Source organism: Bufo gargarizans, chromosome 10 (assembly GCF_014858855.1).
Source record: "Bufo gargarizans isolate SCDJY-AF-19 chromosome 10, ASM1485885v1, whole genome shotgun sequence".
In the NCBI taxonomy this organism is placed as follows: Eukaryota; Metazoa; Chordata; class Amphibia; order Anura; family Bufonidae; genus Bufo; species Bufo gargarizans.
The window spans coordinates 41,873,916-41,889,304 of NC_058089.1; the positions used below are offsets into that span (position 1 = coordinate 41,873,916).

A 15,389-nucleotide genomic window follows, 5' to 3' on the forward strand; every position below is an offset into this window, starting at 1 on the left:
ATTGATGATTTATTTTTATGATGCTTTATTGTTAATTAACTTTAAGCTAATCTTTAATAAAGATGGCCGTGGCCTTATGTATTCCACCCATTTAAGGTGTCCACGTGTATTTGGTATTGATTAAGCTATTAGGTATTTGGTTATAGGGTTTGGGTATGATTTATAATCCCATGACTGATATGTAATCCTCCTCCTCATGATGCAAATGTAGATTGCCAATATATTGCAGTTAAAGCCAGAGGCTTAGCAGTGGCCTCCAGGTCTGCCACCTACAGAAGCCTGTTGGGTCTATTGCAGTGTAGTAAATGAGTGATCAATGTATCAAAGTTGTTTCAAGACTAAACAATTTAGCAAAAAATTAAATTTGAAATGGTCACTAATCCTTCAGCAAACTTTAAAACAAATGAATAGTACACGCAAATATAATAAACTTTATAATCAGCGGAAAAAAATGTCTTAGTCAGACTACTTCCCCCATTACTTTCCCTTCCAAAACTAACATTCACTCTAAATTCTCTGCTAAATTAGTCCTGAGAGACCAATACAGATTCTCAGCTGACTGTAGGATGAAATTCAGCTGCCCATAGAAGTCTATGGGGCAGGGCCGAGGAAAGGAATGAGGTGCAATGAGTGAGAGACACAGAGGCTGGTGGGGATAATAGTGTTTTCTATATCATCCCAAGTGCATAATTCACATCTATACTGCTTAGTGGTTCTCTATAATTGTCTATATCAGTGTTTCCAACCAGTGTGCCTCCAGCTGTTGCAAAACTACAACTCCCAGCATGCCCGGACATCCTTTGGCTGTGTGGGCATACTGGGAGGTGTAGTTTTGCAACAGCTGGAGGCACACTGGTTGGGAAACACTGGCATATGGTGCTTCTGAGTGAGTGTAATGAGTTAGGAAACAGAATCTCCTGTTTTCCCATGTGCTGTCTATGGGAGACATTAAACCTGCTAGTGTCCACTGACTAGGTGAGGGAGCCTGCAGAGGGGAAATGCAGAATACAAGTCATATAATGGTCAAAATATATTGTTATTCCTCATGTGCCCATACATTGTAGCGTGTCCTGAAAATTTGAACTAGAAGTGTAAGCATGGTCTAAAAAGCCCAATAGATAAATCTGCCCCCCCCCCCCTTCTAGGAAGGTTCTTGTCCATGTGTATGTGCAGTGCTCTACTGCAAGTGCTAAGGACCCTGTACTTTATGTACTGTGAATCCCAAAGGTTGTGTATAGAGAGTTAGTCAGCCAGCCTTTTTGTTACAGTAACCGGGTGTGGCTGGTCCCACCCCTCTAGTTAGAAGACTGAGTCAGTGTGTGGCTGAGAGCCAGAGAGTTAGCTGTGCAAGAGTGAAGCATCAGGCAGGGAGACACCAGCCCTGAAAGGTAAGTGCCAGCTTTTGAGGAAAAGAAAACTGAACTTGAAAGTGCATAAAGGCAATTTACAAGGGAGAGTGCTGGAAAATACAAACCAGTGAAAGACAACACATATATACCTGTTTTGGACTTCAATGCATGATGGTGGGATGATAAACTTCAGGTCCCCTGCTACATGAAATATAAAGCCTGGCCATCTGTCAAACTGTCCCCGCAGAGGGAAGTACAGAATAACTGGCTGACAAGAGAGAAAATACAGCTGGGCACTGTAGTATCGCACTTGTGAGAGGAGAGAAAAAACATGCACACTCTTGGCCTCATTTGAGAAAATTGTTAAGATTAGAAGAAAGGCATTAAGAGGGAGCTTTGACGGTGCCCACTGACTCACATACACAGCTTTGGGAAATTGCATATGCCAATCGTAACCTGCCTCATCCTTGTCCTACACCGCTGTCTGCAATACAACTCTGCATTCCACGGACTGCCCGTACCTCTGCCTTGCACCCCAAAATACCCACCAACATCAAGGGCACCTCCACTACCACAAGGCACAGGGTCCCAGAACCAGAGTGTGCCCTGAGGGGAAGAAAGGGTGCTACTCTCATAACCGTTAAAAATTCTAAAATGTTGGTAAATAGTTGCGTAGCAACTCCTTTGAGGGACCTCTTTGTTTGTTATAATCGCCTACTCTCATAACTGCGCTGACCCAGGGAGTGCCGGAGTGAAGACTGCAACTAGAAATGACTACAACCACCATTATTGCTACCACCACTCCAGTCCTCCATCTTCATGCAAAAATGCTCGTACTATTAAAATATTTAAAAAGTTATCCAATACAGTCAATGGCGTAATGGAAAATAAAATTGGCCAATTCACCTCTTTTTCATGGGCTTATGACTGAGCTAAGATGGCTAATATCCCCTACAGCCAGCCATCTTAGCTAGGGGTCCAGTGAATTTGAACCCTTCCCCTGCAGCCCCAATCGCTGCAATTGGCTGGTCAAAGCAGACAGGCCAATTGTAGCTTCCTCACTGTAAAATAAAAATCGGTGGGGGAGTTGCAGGTGGGAGGTAAGTGATGCTGTCTATTTTAGCACCAATACCCACAAGGTTAGACAGGGGACACCAATATTAGACATCCCCTGTTAGCACTGCGATTGGCTGGTATTCTACTAGTCGCAGCACTAGAGCACTTTCAGCAGGCATCAAGCTATCTGTGACCGATTCTTGTCAAAATGTTGTCACAAAAGAGGTGTAGATGTTTTTTTTACTGTAGTAAATTTTTATACTACAGTTTTTGCACACTAATTTTCTTGCATGCATCCTGCAACTGCTGAGTGCTCATCATAGCTGTGCTGTAGGAAATGCTACTTTGTCTTACAAACATTTTTCCTTTCTCCTAAATTTTATTTGGAGTTTAGAGGCCCTTCATGTGCGAAATCCATACATTAAATGAATAAAAAAATGTATCCCAAATAATATATTCAGCCGAGGAGGCATACACATCCATGCCTCAATGACCCATACGACCAGCGAGGGAGAAGAGGGTTCTACATTCCTCTACTGCTCTTCCTCATCCAGTGATGAGGGACCGTCAAGAAGGTGACCAAGTGGGGGGGGACGTGGCCTGCTGTCGTGTGAGAGGGCCGCTTAGAAGAAGAGCTCCACACATACAGCAGTGACATCATAGCATCTGGCTCAGTGAACGAGATATATCCCCGCTACTACCATGTCTCAACCATCTAGAATGACGAGGGGCAAAAGATCAGTCTAAGCCCAGGGGAAATTACGTTTCTTTGAAAAAGAGCGCGCAAAAAATAGCAGAAGCAGTGCTCACTACTCACCAACGAGATGAGCAGCGCACACGCCCGACATAGCAGCGCAGGGAGAAGGTACAGACTCTCACCCACGATCCGCACCTCTCGCAGTGAATGTCTTGGCCAGCACTAGCATCTCTCCAGCCTCCTCGCTTCAGTCCTGGGGAAAGCCCCAGAGTCTAATAGGAAGCACCAGAACCCACAGCTCCCCCTGCAAGAGCCACATAACGCTCCTACCGGCTCTCCCTCTCCTTCCATCTGTAATCAGGGATATAACTGCCTCAACACTGCAAGATTTCCCTACCTCGGATGGGCCAGTCTCAGGGTCCCTCTTAAAAGGACATGCTGCTAGCACTTAGCAGTTCTACAGTATGCAAGATAACATTGCCTTGCTCATTAACCCCCTGCGGAGCTCTATATCAGATTAAGAGGGTAGAATGGCACATACTGAAACAAAAATGGGCGAATTTGCGTCCTCGCATAACCAACTTATTGATGCCCATAATGACCTCACAGATCAAAGTGAGATAATAAAACACAAGCTTGTTGACCTTGAAGACAGGTCACGCCGAAAAAACACTAAAATCAGAGAATTTCCTGAGGAAATCCAGCCGTAACAATTGCGATCCTACTTACAGGGTCTGATGCAAGCTCTGATCCCTTCAATTTCTGAACGTGACCTCCTCATTGACAGAATACACAGAGTGGCACGCCCCAAGCACCTCTTTCCTACCATTCCTAGAGACGTTCTAGCTCGGATCCATTTCTTTCTGATAAAAGAAGCACTACTTCAAGCCAGCAGGAACAGAAATACCCTGGTTTCCCCTTACGAGGAGATCAAACTGTTCACTGACCTATTTGCAGCCACCTTGAAGAAGAATACTAGCCCCTATAACCGCAGCTCTGAGAGATCATGCCATGCCTTACAGATGGATAATTCCCATGAAGATCTTAATCCAACATGGAGGTGTCCTACAATCCATCTCTACTCTTGAAGTTTCTGCTAACATTCCAGTTTCAGAAACCTTCCAGAATCCGAAGTCGGCACCAACCCACCTACGCCAAGAGTGGCAAGTAGTCTCTTCCAAGCGCAAGTCCAGAAACAGAAATCCCAACTAGCTGTACAAGATGGAGCTCTAAGTTGAACTGTTTCACTCTGTTCCTAACCGTGAGTCATCTGGTTCCCCCCAGACACAAGTGTCAGCCTACTATATGCTGACAGCGTATTTATGTTTTATAAATGTTTCTGTTTTGTTAAATGTCTTTAAAACCTATTATACATACAGTACAGACCAAAGGTTTTGGACACCTTCTCATTCAAAGAGTTTTCTTTATTTTCATGACTATGAAAATTGTAGATTCACACGGAAGGCATCAAAACTATGAATTAACACATGTGGAATTATATGCATAACAAAAAAGTGTGAAACAACTGAAAATATGTCATATTCTAGGTTCTTCAAAGTAGCCACCTTTTGCTTTGATTATTGCTTTGCACACTCTTGGCATTCTCTTGAGCTTCAAGAGGTAGTCACCTGAAATGGTTTTCACTTCACAGGTGTGCCCTGTCAGGTTTAATAAGTGGGATTTCTTGCCTTATAAATGGGGTTGGGGCCATCAGTTGCCTTGTGGAGAAGTCAGGTGGATACACAGATAATAGTCCTACTGAATAGACTGTTAGAATTTGTATTATGGCAAGAAAAAAGCAGCCAAGTAAAGAAAAACGAGTGGCCATCATTACTTTAAGAAATGAAGGTCAGTCAGTCCGAAAAATTGGGAAAACTTTGAAAGTGTCCCCAAGTGCAGTCACAAAAACCATCAAGCGCTACAAAGAAACTGGCTCACATGCGGACCGCCCCAGGAAAGGAAGACCAAGAGTCACCTCTGCTGCGGAGGATAAGTTCATCCGAGTCACCAGCCTCAGAAATCGCAGGTTAACAGCAACTCAGATTAGAGACCAGGTCAATGCCACACAGAGTTCTAGCAGCAGACACATCTCTAGAACAACTGTTAAGAGGAGACTGTGTGAATCAGGCCTTCATGGTAGAATATCTGCTAGGAAACCACTGCTAAGGACAGGCAACAAGCAGAAGAGACTTGTTTGGGCTAAAGAACACAAGGAATGGACATTAGACCAGTGGAAATCTGTGCTTTGGTCTGATGAGTCCAAATTTGAGATCAAAATTGAAGGCATACTGAAACAGCATGGCTACCACAGCATCTTGCAGTGGCATGCTATTCCATCTGGTTTGTGTTTAGTTGGACCATCATTTATTTTTCAACAGGACAATGACCCAAAACACACCTCCAGGCTGTGTAAGGGCTATTTGACCATGAAGGAGAGTGATGGGGTCAGGGCTGTGGAGTCGGAGTCGAGGAGTCGGAGTCAATTTTGGGTACCTGGAGTCGGAGTCGGCAAAAAATGAACCGACTCAGACTCCTACTAAATTTAAATTGGAATAAAAAATAAAAAAAGCAAGTTTAAATGTCCGAATTCATAAACAGTTATAATTAATGACTTCTCTACTGTAAGAATAAAGGCCAATGCATGCAGTGCCTCACGTAACCGCAAAACAAACGCGTTCAGTGATGTGAAGAAGATTAATATAAACCATTTCTAGGTTTTACAGATTTTGTTTTTGGTTCATATAGATAAGCTTTGTTTTTGTTCTAAAACAACCAAATAATGTGGTTTGTATTTTTTAACTTGTAAAGTTCCTGATGTTTATGCCTGCTGCTACTATCCAGCCACTTGATGAAAAAAAATGAATAAAACTGTTGTTTTCATTGTGTTTGTCTTTTGCTTAAACTGTTCAATACAGTAGACTGTTGGCTTCCCAGCCAGTAGTCATTTGGTAATGACATGTATGTTGCCTTTCTTTCCTTCAAGGAATGTATAAAATACATTCGCATATTAAATACAGAGGAGTCGGAGTCGGGGAGTCGGAAGTACAAAAAACGGAGGAGGAGGAGGAGCATTTATCTACCGACTCCACAGCCCTGGATGGGGTGCTGCGCCAGATGACCTGGCCTCCACAGTCACCGGACCTGAACCCAATCGAGATGGTTTGGGGTGAGCTGGACCGCAGAGTGAAGGCAAAAGGGCCAACAAGTGCTAAGCATCTCTGGGAACTCCTTCAAGACTGGTGGAAGACAATTTCAGGTGACTACCTCTTGAAGCTCATCAAGAGAATGCCAAGAGTGTGCAAAGCAGTAATCAAAGCAAAAGGTGGCTACTTTGAAGAACCTAGAATACGACATATTTTCAGTTGTTTCACACTTTTTTGTTATGTATATAATTCCACATGTGTTAATTCATAGTTTTGATGCCTTCAGTGTCTGATCTACGATTTTCATAGTCATGAAAATAAAGAAAACTCTTTGAATGAGAAGGTGTGTCTAAACTTTTGGTCTGTACTGTATATATACATATATATATATATATATATATAAATATATACACACATACACACACACACATATATATCTCAATTTCAGTAAGGCCTCATGCACACGACCGTATTTTTTAACGTCCCGCAAAACGTGGTTCCGTTGTACCGTGATCCGTGCCCGTTTTTTCTTCCGTGGGTCTGCCGTGATTTTTGGAGGATCCACGGACATGAAAGATGAAAAAAAAATCTAAGTCAAGTTTGCCATTGAAATGATAGGAAAAAACGGACACGGATCACGGACACGGATCACGGACACGGATGACAATCTTGTGTGCATCCGTGATTTTCACGGACCCATTGACTTGAATGGGCCCGTGAACCGTTGGCCGCGAAAAAAATAGGACAGGTTATATTTTTTTCACGGCCTCGAAACACGGGTCACGGGCGCGGTGTAAAAACGGTGCACAAGCCGAGTTTTCTACGGCCCCATTGAAAGTCAATGGAGCAGCAGAAAAAAACGGAAAACGGCACAACGGCCACGGGTGCACACAACGTTCGTGTGCATGAGGCCTTAGTGTCAGTTTAGAATTTTGCACAAATGCACCATCAGCGTACGTGCATGTTGCAACCACTGAGCACCAGCATCAGTAGTGTCCATTACTGATCGCATCTGCTCAGTTTGTTCTGCAAGTTTTTTTTATCCAGAAGACTTTTTTGTGCAGAAAAGCCTTTTTTTCTTGCAGAAAACTTTTTTTTTTTTACAACTTTTCTTCTAAATTTTAGTTCAAATTTATTACAAGTCCCTTCACGTGTAAGAAGCACTACATACACACCCCTCACACTAAATAAAAGTTTACACGTTTCACACATCACACCCCAATAAAAATAAAAATGGCCCGTCCATCCCAATGAGTATACCCAGCTGAAGAGGCATACGCCTATCTTGCCTCCGATACTGAGTCGGCCAGTGAGGGAGAAGAGGATGCCACTTTCCTCTACCCCCTCATCATCATCATCCGCTGATGAGGGACCCTCTAGAAGGCGCCCCAGGGTAGCAGAGAAGGCAGCCCCCCAGAGTAAGCCCACATAGACCCCCCTCCTGACGATTATCAACCCAAAATTCCTGAGTTTGTGGGCAACTCAGGAATTCTGATAGATTGTGCAGACTTCACTGAGCTAGATTTTTTCAAAATCTTCTTCTCTGAAGAATTTGTAAATCTAATGGTGGCTAAAACCAATTTGTACGCCCAACAATTAATTGCTCTGAACCCCAGTTCGCCATACGCTAGACCCCTAGGTTGGACCCCAGTAGATGCAGCAGAGATGAAGAAGTTTCACTTCTCGTGCTGCATATGGGCGTAGTAAAGAAGCCAAACAACGTTAGGCAATATTGAAGTTCTGACATTTTCTACCAGACTCCAATTTACAGTCAGTCCATGACCCGGAAGCGATTTGAATCTATCCGAAAATTCCTACTCTACAATGACAAAACACAGTGCCCACCTCAAAACGACCCAACATTTGACCGACTGTTCAAGGTTAAGCCTGTCATTGACACAAGTTTGCTGAGGTGTACAACCCAAAATGTCAGTGTAGATGAGTCCCTATTATTGTTCAAAGGGAGGATTTGATTCCACCAATACCTGGCTAGAAAACGGGCAAGTTATGGCATAAAAATATACAAACTCTGTCAGAGTAGATCCGGGTACACCCACAAATTCTGCGTTTACGAAGAGAAAGATTCTAGAAAAGAACCCCTAGAATGCCCCCGTCCTCGGAGTTAGTGGGAAGATTGTGTGGGAATTACTGCACCCACTGCTGGATAAGGGTTACCACCTCGATGTGAATAACTACTATACCAGTATCCCCCTATTCAAGTCCCTAGCTGCCAGAGGTACTGTGGCTTGCGGCACAGTACACAAAAATAAAAGAGGCCTCCCTAGATCCCTGGTAGGGCAACCACTGAGAATGGGCAAAAGAGGGGCTCTCCGCAATGAGAATATGCTGGTGGTTAAGGACAAGAGGGACGTCCTTGTACTGACCACCATTCACACTAATGCCAGCTCCCCTGCCACTGTACGAGGCACCACTACCACTGTCCCCAAACCAGACTGCATCCTTGATTACAACAGGCACATGGGAGGGGTGGATCTGGCAGATCAACTTATGAAGCCCTACAGTGCCACAAGGAAAACAAAAGTGTGGTACAAAAAGCTGGCCGTGCACATTGTACAGATGGCAATGTGCAATGTGTACATCTTATTTCAATCTTCAGGCCACAGAGGCACTTTCCTTCAATTCCAAGAGGTGGTAATGAAGGCCCTAATTTTTCAAACCCAGGCCGGAGAGGGTCCTAGTAGTTCAGGAAATCATGGTGCCTGAGTTGTGCCAGGGCAACATTTTCCAGGTCAAGTCCCCCAGATAGCAAGGAAGAGAAGGACCCAAAACAGATGCAGGGTGTGTCACAAAAGAGGGATAAGGAAAGACAACATTTACCAATGCGAAACCTGCCCTGAAAAACCTGCATGCAGGACTGCTGCAGAATCTACCATTCTTCCATGGAATATAAATTTTTATGCTCCCTGAAATATTTCCACTTTATATCTGATTTAGTCCACCTTGCTTGAATATCCACTTTCCAACAACCACTACATATTCTTTTCTGTGAGAAACCCGTTTGGTAAAAAGTACCCTTTCCACCACTTAAAATGTTTGTACAGGGGTGCTGTTTCTGAAATGGGGTCACTTCTTGGGGTTTTTCCATTTCTGGGGACCTCAGGAATTTTTTTTTAAATGCGACATGGCAGCTAAAATCCATGTCTGCCAATTCAGGCCTGCAAAAACCTTATTTTGCACTTTGCCTGTAGAGGCCTGCTGTGCACCAATATAGCAGGCTACGAGCACATATGGGGTGTTCGCAAAATGGGGAAAAAAATGGGGAACATATAGTGGGGTGCATTTTCTCCTTTAACCCCTTGTGAAAGTGAAAAATTGGGGTCTGCTAGTAATTTTTTATTTTTACAAATGTGTGCTTTGAAATCCTCTGTCTAGTATTTCTGCCTTTTGTAAAAAGTACCCTTTCCACCACTTAAAATGTTCATACGGGCGTGTAGTTTCTGGAATGGGGTCACTTTTGGGAGTTTCCACTATAGGGCCACCTCAGGGTGTCTTCATATGCGGCATAGTTCCCAATTACCATTCCAGCTAAATCCTCTCTCCTAACCGCAATATGGTGCTCCTTCCACTCTGAAGCCTGCCGTGCAGCCATACATTATTTTTTTAGCACATATGGGTTGTTGGCGTATTCAGGGGGAAATGGGTAACAAAATGTGGGGTGCATTTTGTCTTGTTGCCTCTTGTGAAAGTAAAAAATTGGGGTGTAAAGCAACTTTTTCTGGAAAAAAAATTTCATTTTTTTTTTTTTCACAGCCAAGTGTTTCCTAATTCTCTGAAACGCCTGATGGGTCAAAATGCTCACTACACATTTTGAAATATTCCTTGAGGGGTGTAATTTCCAGAATGGGGTCACTTTTTGGTGGTTTCCATTGTAGGGCCACCTCAGGGTGTCTTCGTATGCAACATAGCTCCCAATTATCATTCCATATAAATCCACTCTCCAAAAGCCATATGGTGATATGTAATCCTGTAGTTCACAGGAAGTCCTGCACACAGGAGAGACTGACACCCTGTCTACATAGAACATGTTCTGGACTGTTGGTCAGACTGGTGATCACATGACCACGTGTCAATAATGAAATGTATTGATGCAACTGTCACGTGGGGAGTAGGGGAAACCCCCCCACCGTGCGGTGTCAAAGGATAAAAGGGAATCAGCCTGGCCAAAAAGGAGTAATAAGGAAGCAGGTCACCTCCTACAACGTCCCTAATCCTCTCCCTGACTCCTCACTGTATGAGCGGACCCCGATGGTGGGGCGGCTCATACCCTGGATACCTAATATCCTGAGTCGCCCTGGAAATCCCTCACTTAGGAGCAGTGGAGATACGACCTGTTCATCCCAGTCATAGAGGAACAGGAGTCTCTATCTGAGGCCAGGCTGCAAGGAGAGGGGAACACATACAGCTATTGAGATGGCAGGTAAGCGAAACCCATAACACACTTACCTGCCACAGAAACTGACTGGAACCCGTGCACAAGTGCTGGTGTCCACACCAACATTAGCGGACACAGCACACACCACAAACCACACAGGAACCCAGGACACCCATAGCTCAAATAAACGTGAGACACCATAAGAACATCTATGACCACAAGGGTGGCCCTCACTGGACAGATGGAACAACCAGACAGAGCATAACTTCAGCACACACCAAGGCTGGAGTACCACAGACTCCTGACCTAAAGCCACAGGTATAAGAAGCACAAGTGACCACACCCAGTCAGGGAGTTAACCCTTACAGCACCAGACAGAGGGAGGCTACAACTTAAAGGGGAACTGCACGGACAAGCATACCAAACACATAACAACAGCAACAGCATGCGTGGCAACCATGTCACGGCAATCACCCAGAAGGCAGAGACACTGCCACCACATGCTCTCATAGCAACACGTTGCCACGGGCAACCGCAAGTGTGGCAACAGTGTCACAGTGTAAACCAAAGGCCGTGACAGCAACAGAGCTGAGATAAAAAATTGCAAGGCTAGAAAATTTCAGGCACGTTAGCATGTCATGTAAAAAAAATAAAAATCGCAGGAGTGCCTCTTATGTTGAATGCCATCCAGACCACAGTCAAGTTACAACGAGCACTCATGCCACACACACACAAGTTACACTGCGCCGCCACTTCATATTCCTTAGGCCAAGTTCACACTTCAGTTATTTGGTCAGTTATTTGAATTTCCATCAGTTATTGTGGCCCACAACCAGTAGTGAAGCCTGCGCAGAGATAAGTTATAATTAGACATAAGCGAATTTCTCAAAGATTTGATTCGGTCAGTTTGCTGAGTTCCCCCAAAATATTCAAACCAAATTTATTTGCGATGAGAGCCTGTATAGTGGTTTAGAACACTGTACCTTGCAGTAACACGCATAGGGAGTCTGCTGTGATAGTAAAACCATACTGTGAGTCAGTATGACATGCAGATGGCAGGCGTCGCTCTTAGAATCACTGCACACTTCACTTATTTGGGCAGTTACGAGCTAAAACTGACCAAATAACTCAAGTGTGAACTCAGCCTTACAGCTCAATGTTCGTGTCAAGAAGAAACGCAATACTTTTACACCGTCATCAGCTGATTCCATGCAGATTTCTACAGAACCTGTTCTGTTACATGCTGAAACACGTAGTGCCCCCATGACCGAGTGGTGAGGTGGCAACAGCATGAGGAGTCAACACAGTGGCACAGTCACAGAGAGGTGAGGATGGGAATCACACGAGTCGTCAACACAGTGGCCCAGTCAGAGTGGGCCATGCTGAAGTGCTCCGGCGGCTTGATAAAACATTCCCACACCACCGAGTATGGCATTTTCCCCACACCACTCTGTGCTGACTGCCTGCTACCGTTGCAAACCGCTACTTCTTTCCGGACAAGTAGGCTCCTGTGTAGCAGGCGGTCTACCCCGGGCACATTTGGCTACAGATTTCACACTGCTGCCACCCTGCTGACTCACGGCCACACTGCTGACTCAGCCACTGCCTCACCCGCAAGCTGTGTAATAGAATAGCTCCTATTAGCCAGGCTTTACACTCTTCTATTGGTCCCTGATCATTCCCTACACTATGAATAATCTTTCCTTTAACAGCTCAATCGTTTTTTTGGGGGGGGGAATACAGTCTTTCCAAAACACTGTCCCTAGTGCCTGTAACGTCTCTCCCTGCACTAAGTTTACTGTAAAATGGCGGAGACCGGGCATGAGGAGGCTTTTTATAGGGCTGTGACATTACAGGGGCTGGCTATCTGCTGACTGGCTATCTGCATAGCATTTTGGGTGCTCCCTCGTTCCCGGGCTTCTTACTTTCACTTTGCAATATGTGCAGCAGTCATTTTAGAAAAAGTATGATTCGGATCGAATTCCACGTAGTCAACTTCGATTCACTCCTCTCTAGTTATAATGTGAAAATTTCTTCCTGTTCTGTGTTTTTGGCCCGCACTTGGTTTTGATGCACAATAAGTGATGGAAATAACTGACGAAATTGAAGTGTAAACTATGTTAACACTGGGGCCTGACAGATCCATTTGCCTTAGGCCTCCTGCACACGACCGTTGTGTGCACCCGTGGCCGTTGTCCCGTTTAACGTGTTTTTCTGCGGTCCCATTGACTTTCAATGGGTCCGTGGAAAAATCGGAAACTGCACCGTTTGGCAGCCGCGTCCGTGATCCGTGTTTCCTGGCCGTGAAAAAAATATGACCTGTCCTATTTTTTTCATGGCCAACGGTTCACGGACCCATTCAAGTCAATGGGTCCGTGAAAATCACGGATGCACACAAGATTGGCATCCGTGTCCGTGATCCGTGTCCGTTTTTTCCTATCATTTCAATGGCAAACTTGACTTAGATTTTTTTTTAATTTTTCATGTCCGTGGATCCTCCAAAAATCACGGCAGACCCACAGAAGAAAAAACGGGCACGGATCATGGAACCATGTTTTGCGGGACGTTAAAAAATACTGTCGTGTGCAGGAGGCCTTAGGCTACATGCACACGACCGTATGTGTTTTGCGGTCCGCAAATTGCGGATTCGCAAAAAAAACTGATGTTACGTATGGCATCCGTTTTTTTTGCGGATCCGTTTTTTTTGCGGATCCATTGTAATAATGCCTATCCTTGTCCGCAAACTCGAAAAAAATAGGAAATGCACTATTTTTTTTGCGGAGCAACGGAACGGACATACTGATGCGGACAGCACACGGTGTGCTGTCCGTGTTTTTTGCGGACCCATTGAAATGAATGGGTCCGCATCCTATCCGCAAAAAAAACGGATCGGACACTGAAACAAAATACGGTCGTGTGCATGTAGCCTTAGGCCTCTTGCACACGGCCGTTGCCCCACCGTGGCTGTATTGCGGCCCGCATATGGCGGGTCCGCAATAGACGGGGCACCGGCCGTGTGCATTCCACATCACGGATGCGGACCTATTCACTTGAATGGGTCCGCAAATCCGGAGATGCGATGCTGAACGGAAGCATGGAACGGAACCCCACGGAAGCACTACGTAGTGCTTCCATGGGGTTCTGTAAAAACTAGAACTTGTTCTATCTTTTTGCGGAACGAACGGATGAATGTGAATAGGTCCGCGATCCGCATGCAGCTGCCCCACAGTCAGTGCCCGTTCATTGTAGACTGCAATTTGCGGTCTGCAGCACGGGCCCGGCCAGCGCATGGTCGTGTGCAAGAGGCCTTATAAGGGGATTAGTATGTGTTGCTTTTATAAATTCTTAAAAAATAAAAATAAATTACTAGAAAAGCTTTTTTAACTAAGCTTTAACCATTTTCATAAGTCCCACCAGGTATTGATCGCAATAATAATAATACATTGGAATGTGATTTAAGGAAACTGCTAATTATTTCTGTTTAAAATAAACCCTGTTGTGTGCCCTTTAGTACTAGCTTTGCTTCAAATACAGGTGAAACTCGAAAAATGTGAATATTGTGCAAAGTTCATTTATTTCAGTAATGCAACTTAAAAGGTGACACTAACACATGAGATAGACTCATTACATGTAAAGCGAGATATTTCAAGCCTTTATTTGTTATAATTTGGATGATTATGGCTTACAGTTTATGAAACCCCAAAGTCACAATCACAGGTCCCCTTTGCTCAGGGGGTATGGATTCATTAGCCGACTAGAGTGTGACACTTTGAGCCTAGAATATTGAACCTTTTCAAAATATTCAAATTTTAAGCTGCATTAATGCAATTCCTTTTAATTTGCATTACTGAAATAAATGGACTTTTTCACGATATTCAAATTTTTCGAGTTTCACCTGTACAGGTATTCACAGTTCAAAGTTCACTTTAATATTTTCCAAAAGCAGTTATACCGCATTCCATTACAAAAGGTTTTTGGTAGGCAGAATACTGTAGCTGCCTACGTAATTCTATACCCCCCCCCCAAAGAAAAAAATTAAATGAAAAAACACCAGGAATCTAATGATAGTTTCCATGTTTTTTCTACGCTTATACGTTTTGTGTCAGACATTATTGTGATCAGTGCGTACATTTATGCGAATTAAATTGACAAGCAACTTTCTTCTGTTCAAACACTACAAAATAAGTCACTGTGTAATCTATTCCATCTAGATTGTAGCATGATTTTTGCTAGATTACTAGGAGATTATTTCACTCACCGACACCAGGGGCATGGTCTTCGTGACTCTGATCTTTTAATAAGACGTCTGCTCCTGATCTTTTAATTTTCCGTCATATGGTCAGCAGGCCGCAGGAACAATGACTGTTCTTTTAAAGAAATGTGAGGTTACAAGATCGTCTCAGGCCACACCTAGCCATATTTATAGAAGGTCACATACAGTAAACTGAAAGTGCTGTGCTGAAGAATGGAGACTGGCGGTCCGATTAGGAGGGGTGAGGGCTGGCTGAGATCACAGTCCATTGCAGCGTTCACATTTCTAACACTCCAGCAGATAAGGCATTCTGTATGCAGCTATACGTCTATGCATTACACAGGCTATAATATGGAAAGGGCATGTAAACAGAAACAGAAATACCTTCCAGGGAGAGGCCCGAGCACAGTGATGTCATTTCTGCTGGGAATCAGAGAACTGGATAAACAGAGCCTGGCACCAAGCACGTGACTCCGCTCTGTGCACCCACAACACAATG

At 44.2% G+C, this 15,389-nt stretch overlaps 1 protein-coding gene across 3 annotated transcripts in view; it reads right to left on the reverse strand.

Annotated features, from left to right (window-relative positions):
* Positions 1-15,328, reverse strand: part of LOC122920403 (phospholipase A and acyltransferase 3-like) — a 34,945-nt gene extending 19,617 nt beyond the window's left edge. The window contains exons 1-2 of one of the 3 annotated variants that reach the window (XM_044269872.1): positions 15,275-15,328; positions 14,897-15,005 (exon numbers count right to left, since the gene is read on the reverse strand). In XM_044269872.1, coding sequence (XP_044125807.1) covers positions 14,897-14,911 — 15 coding nt within the window. In that variant the 5' untranslated portion in view covers positions 14,912-15,005; positions 15,275-15,328. The other 2 variants (XM_044269873.1, XM_044269871.1) reach the window with 2 other exon arrangements.
* Between the last annotated feature and the right edge of the window lie 61 nt (positions 15,329-15,389).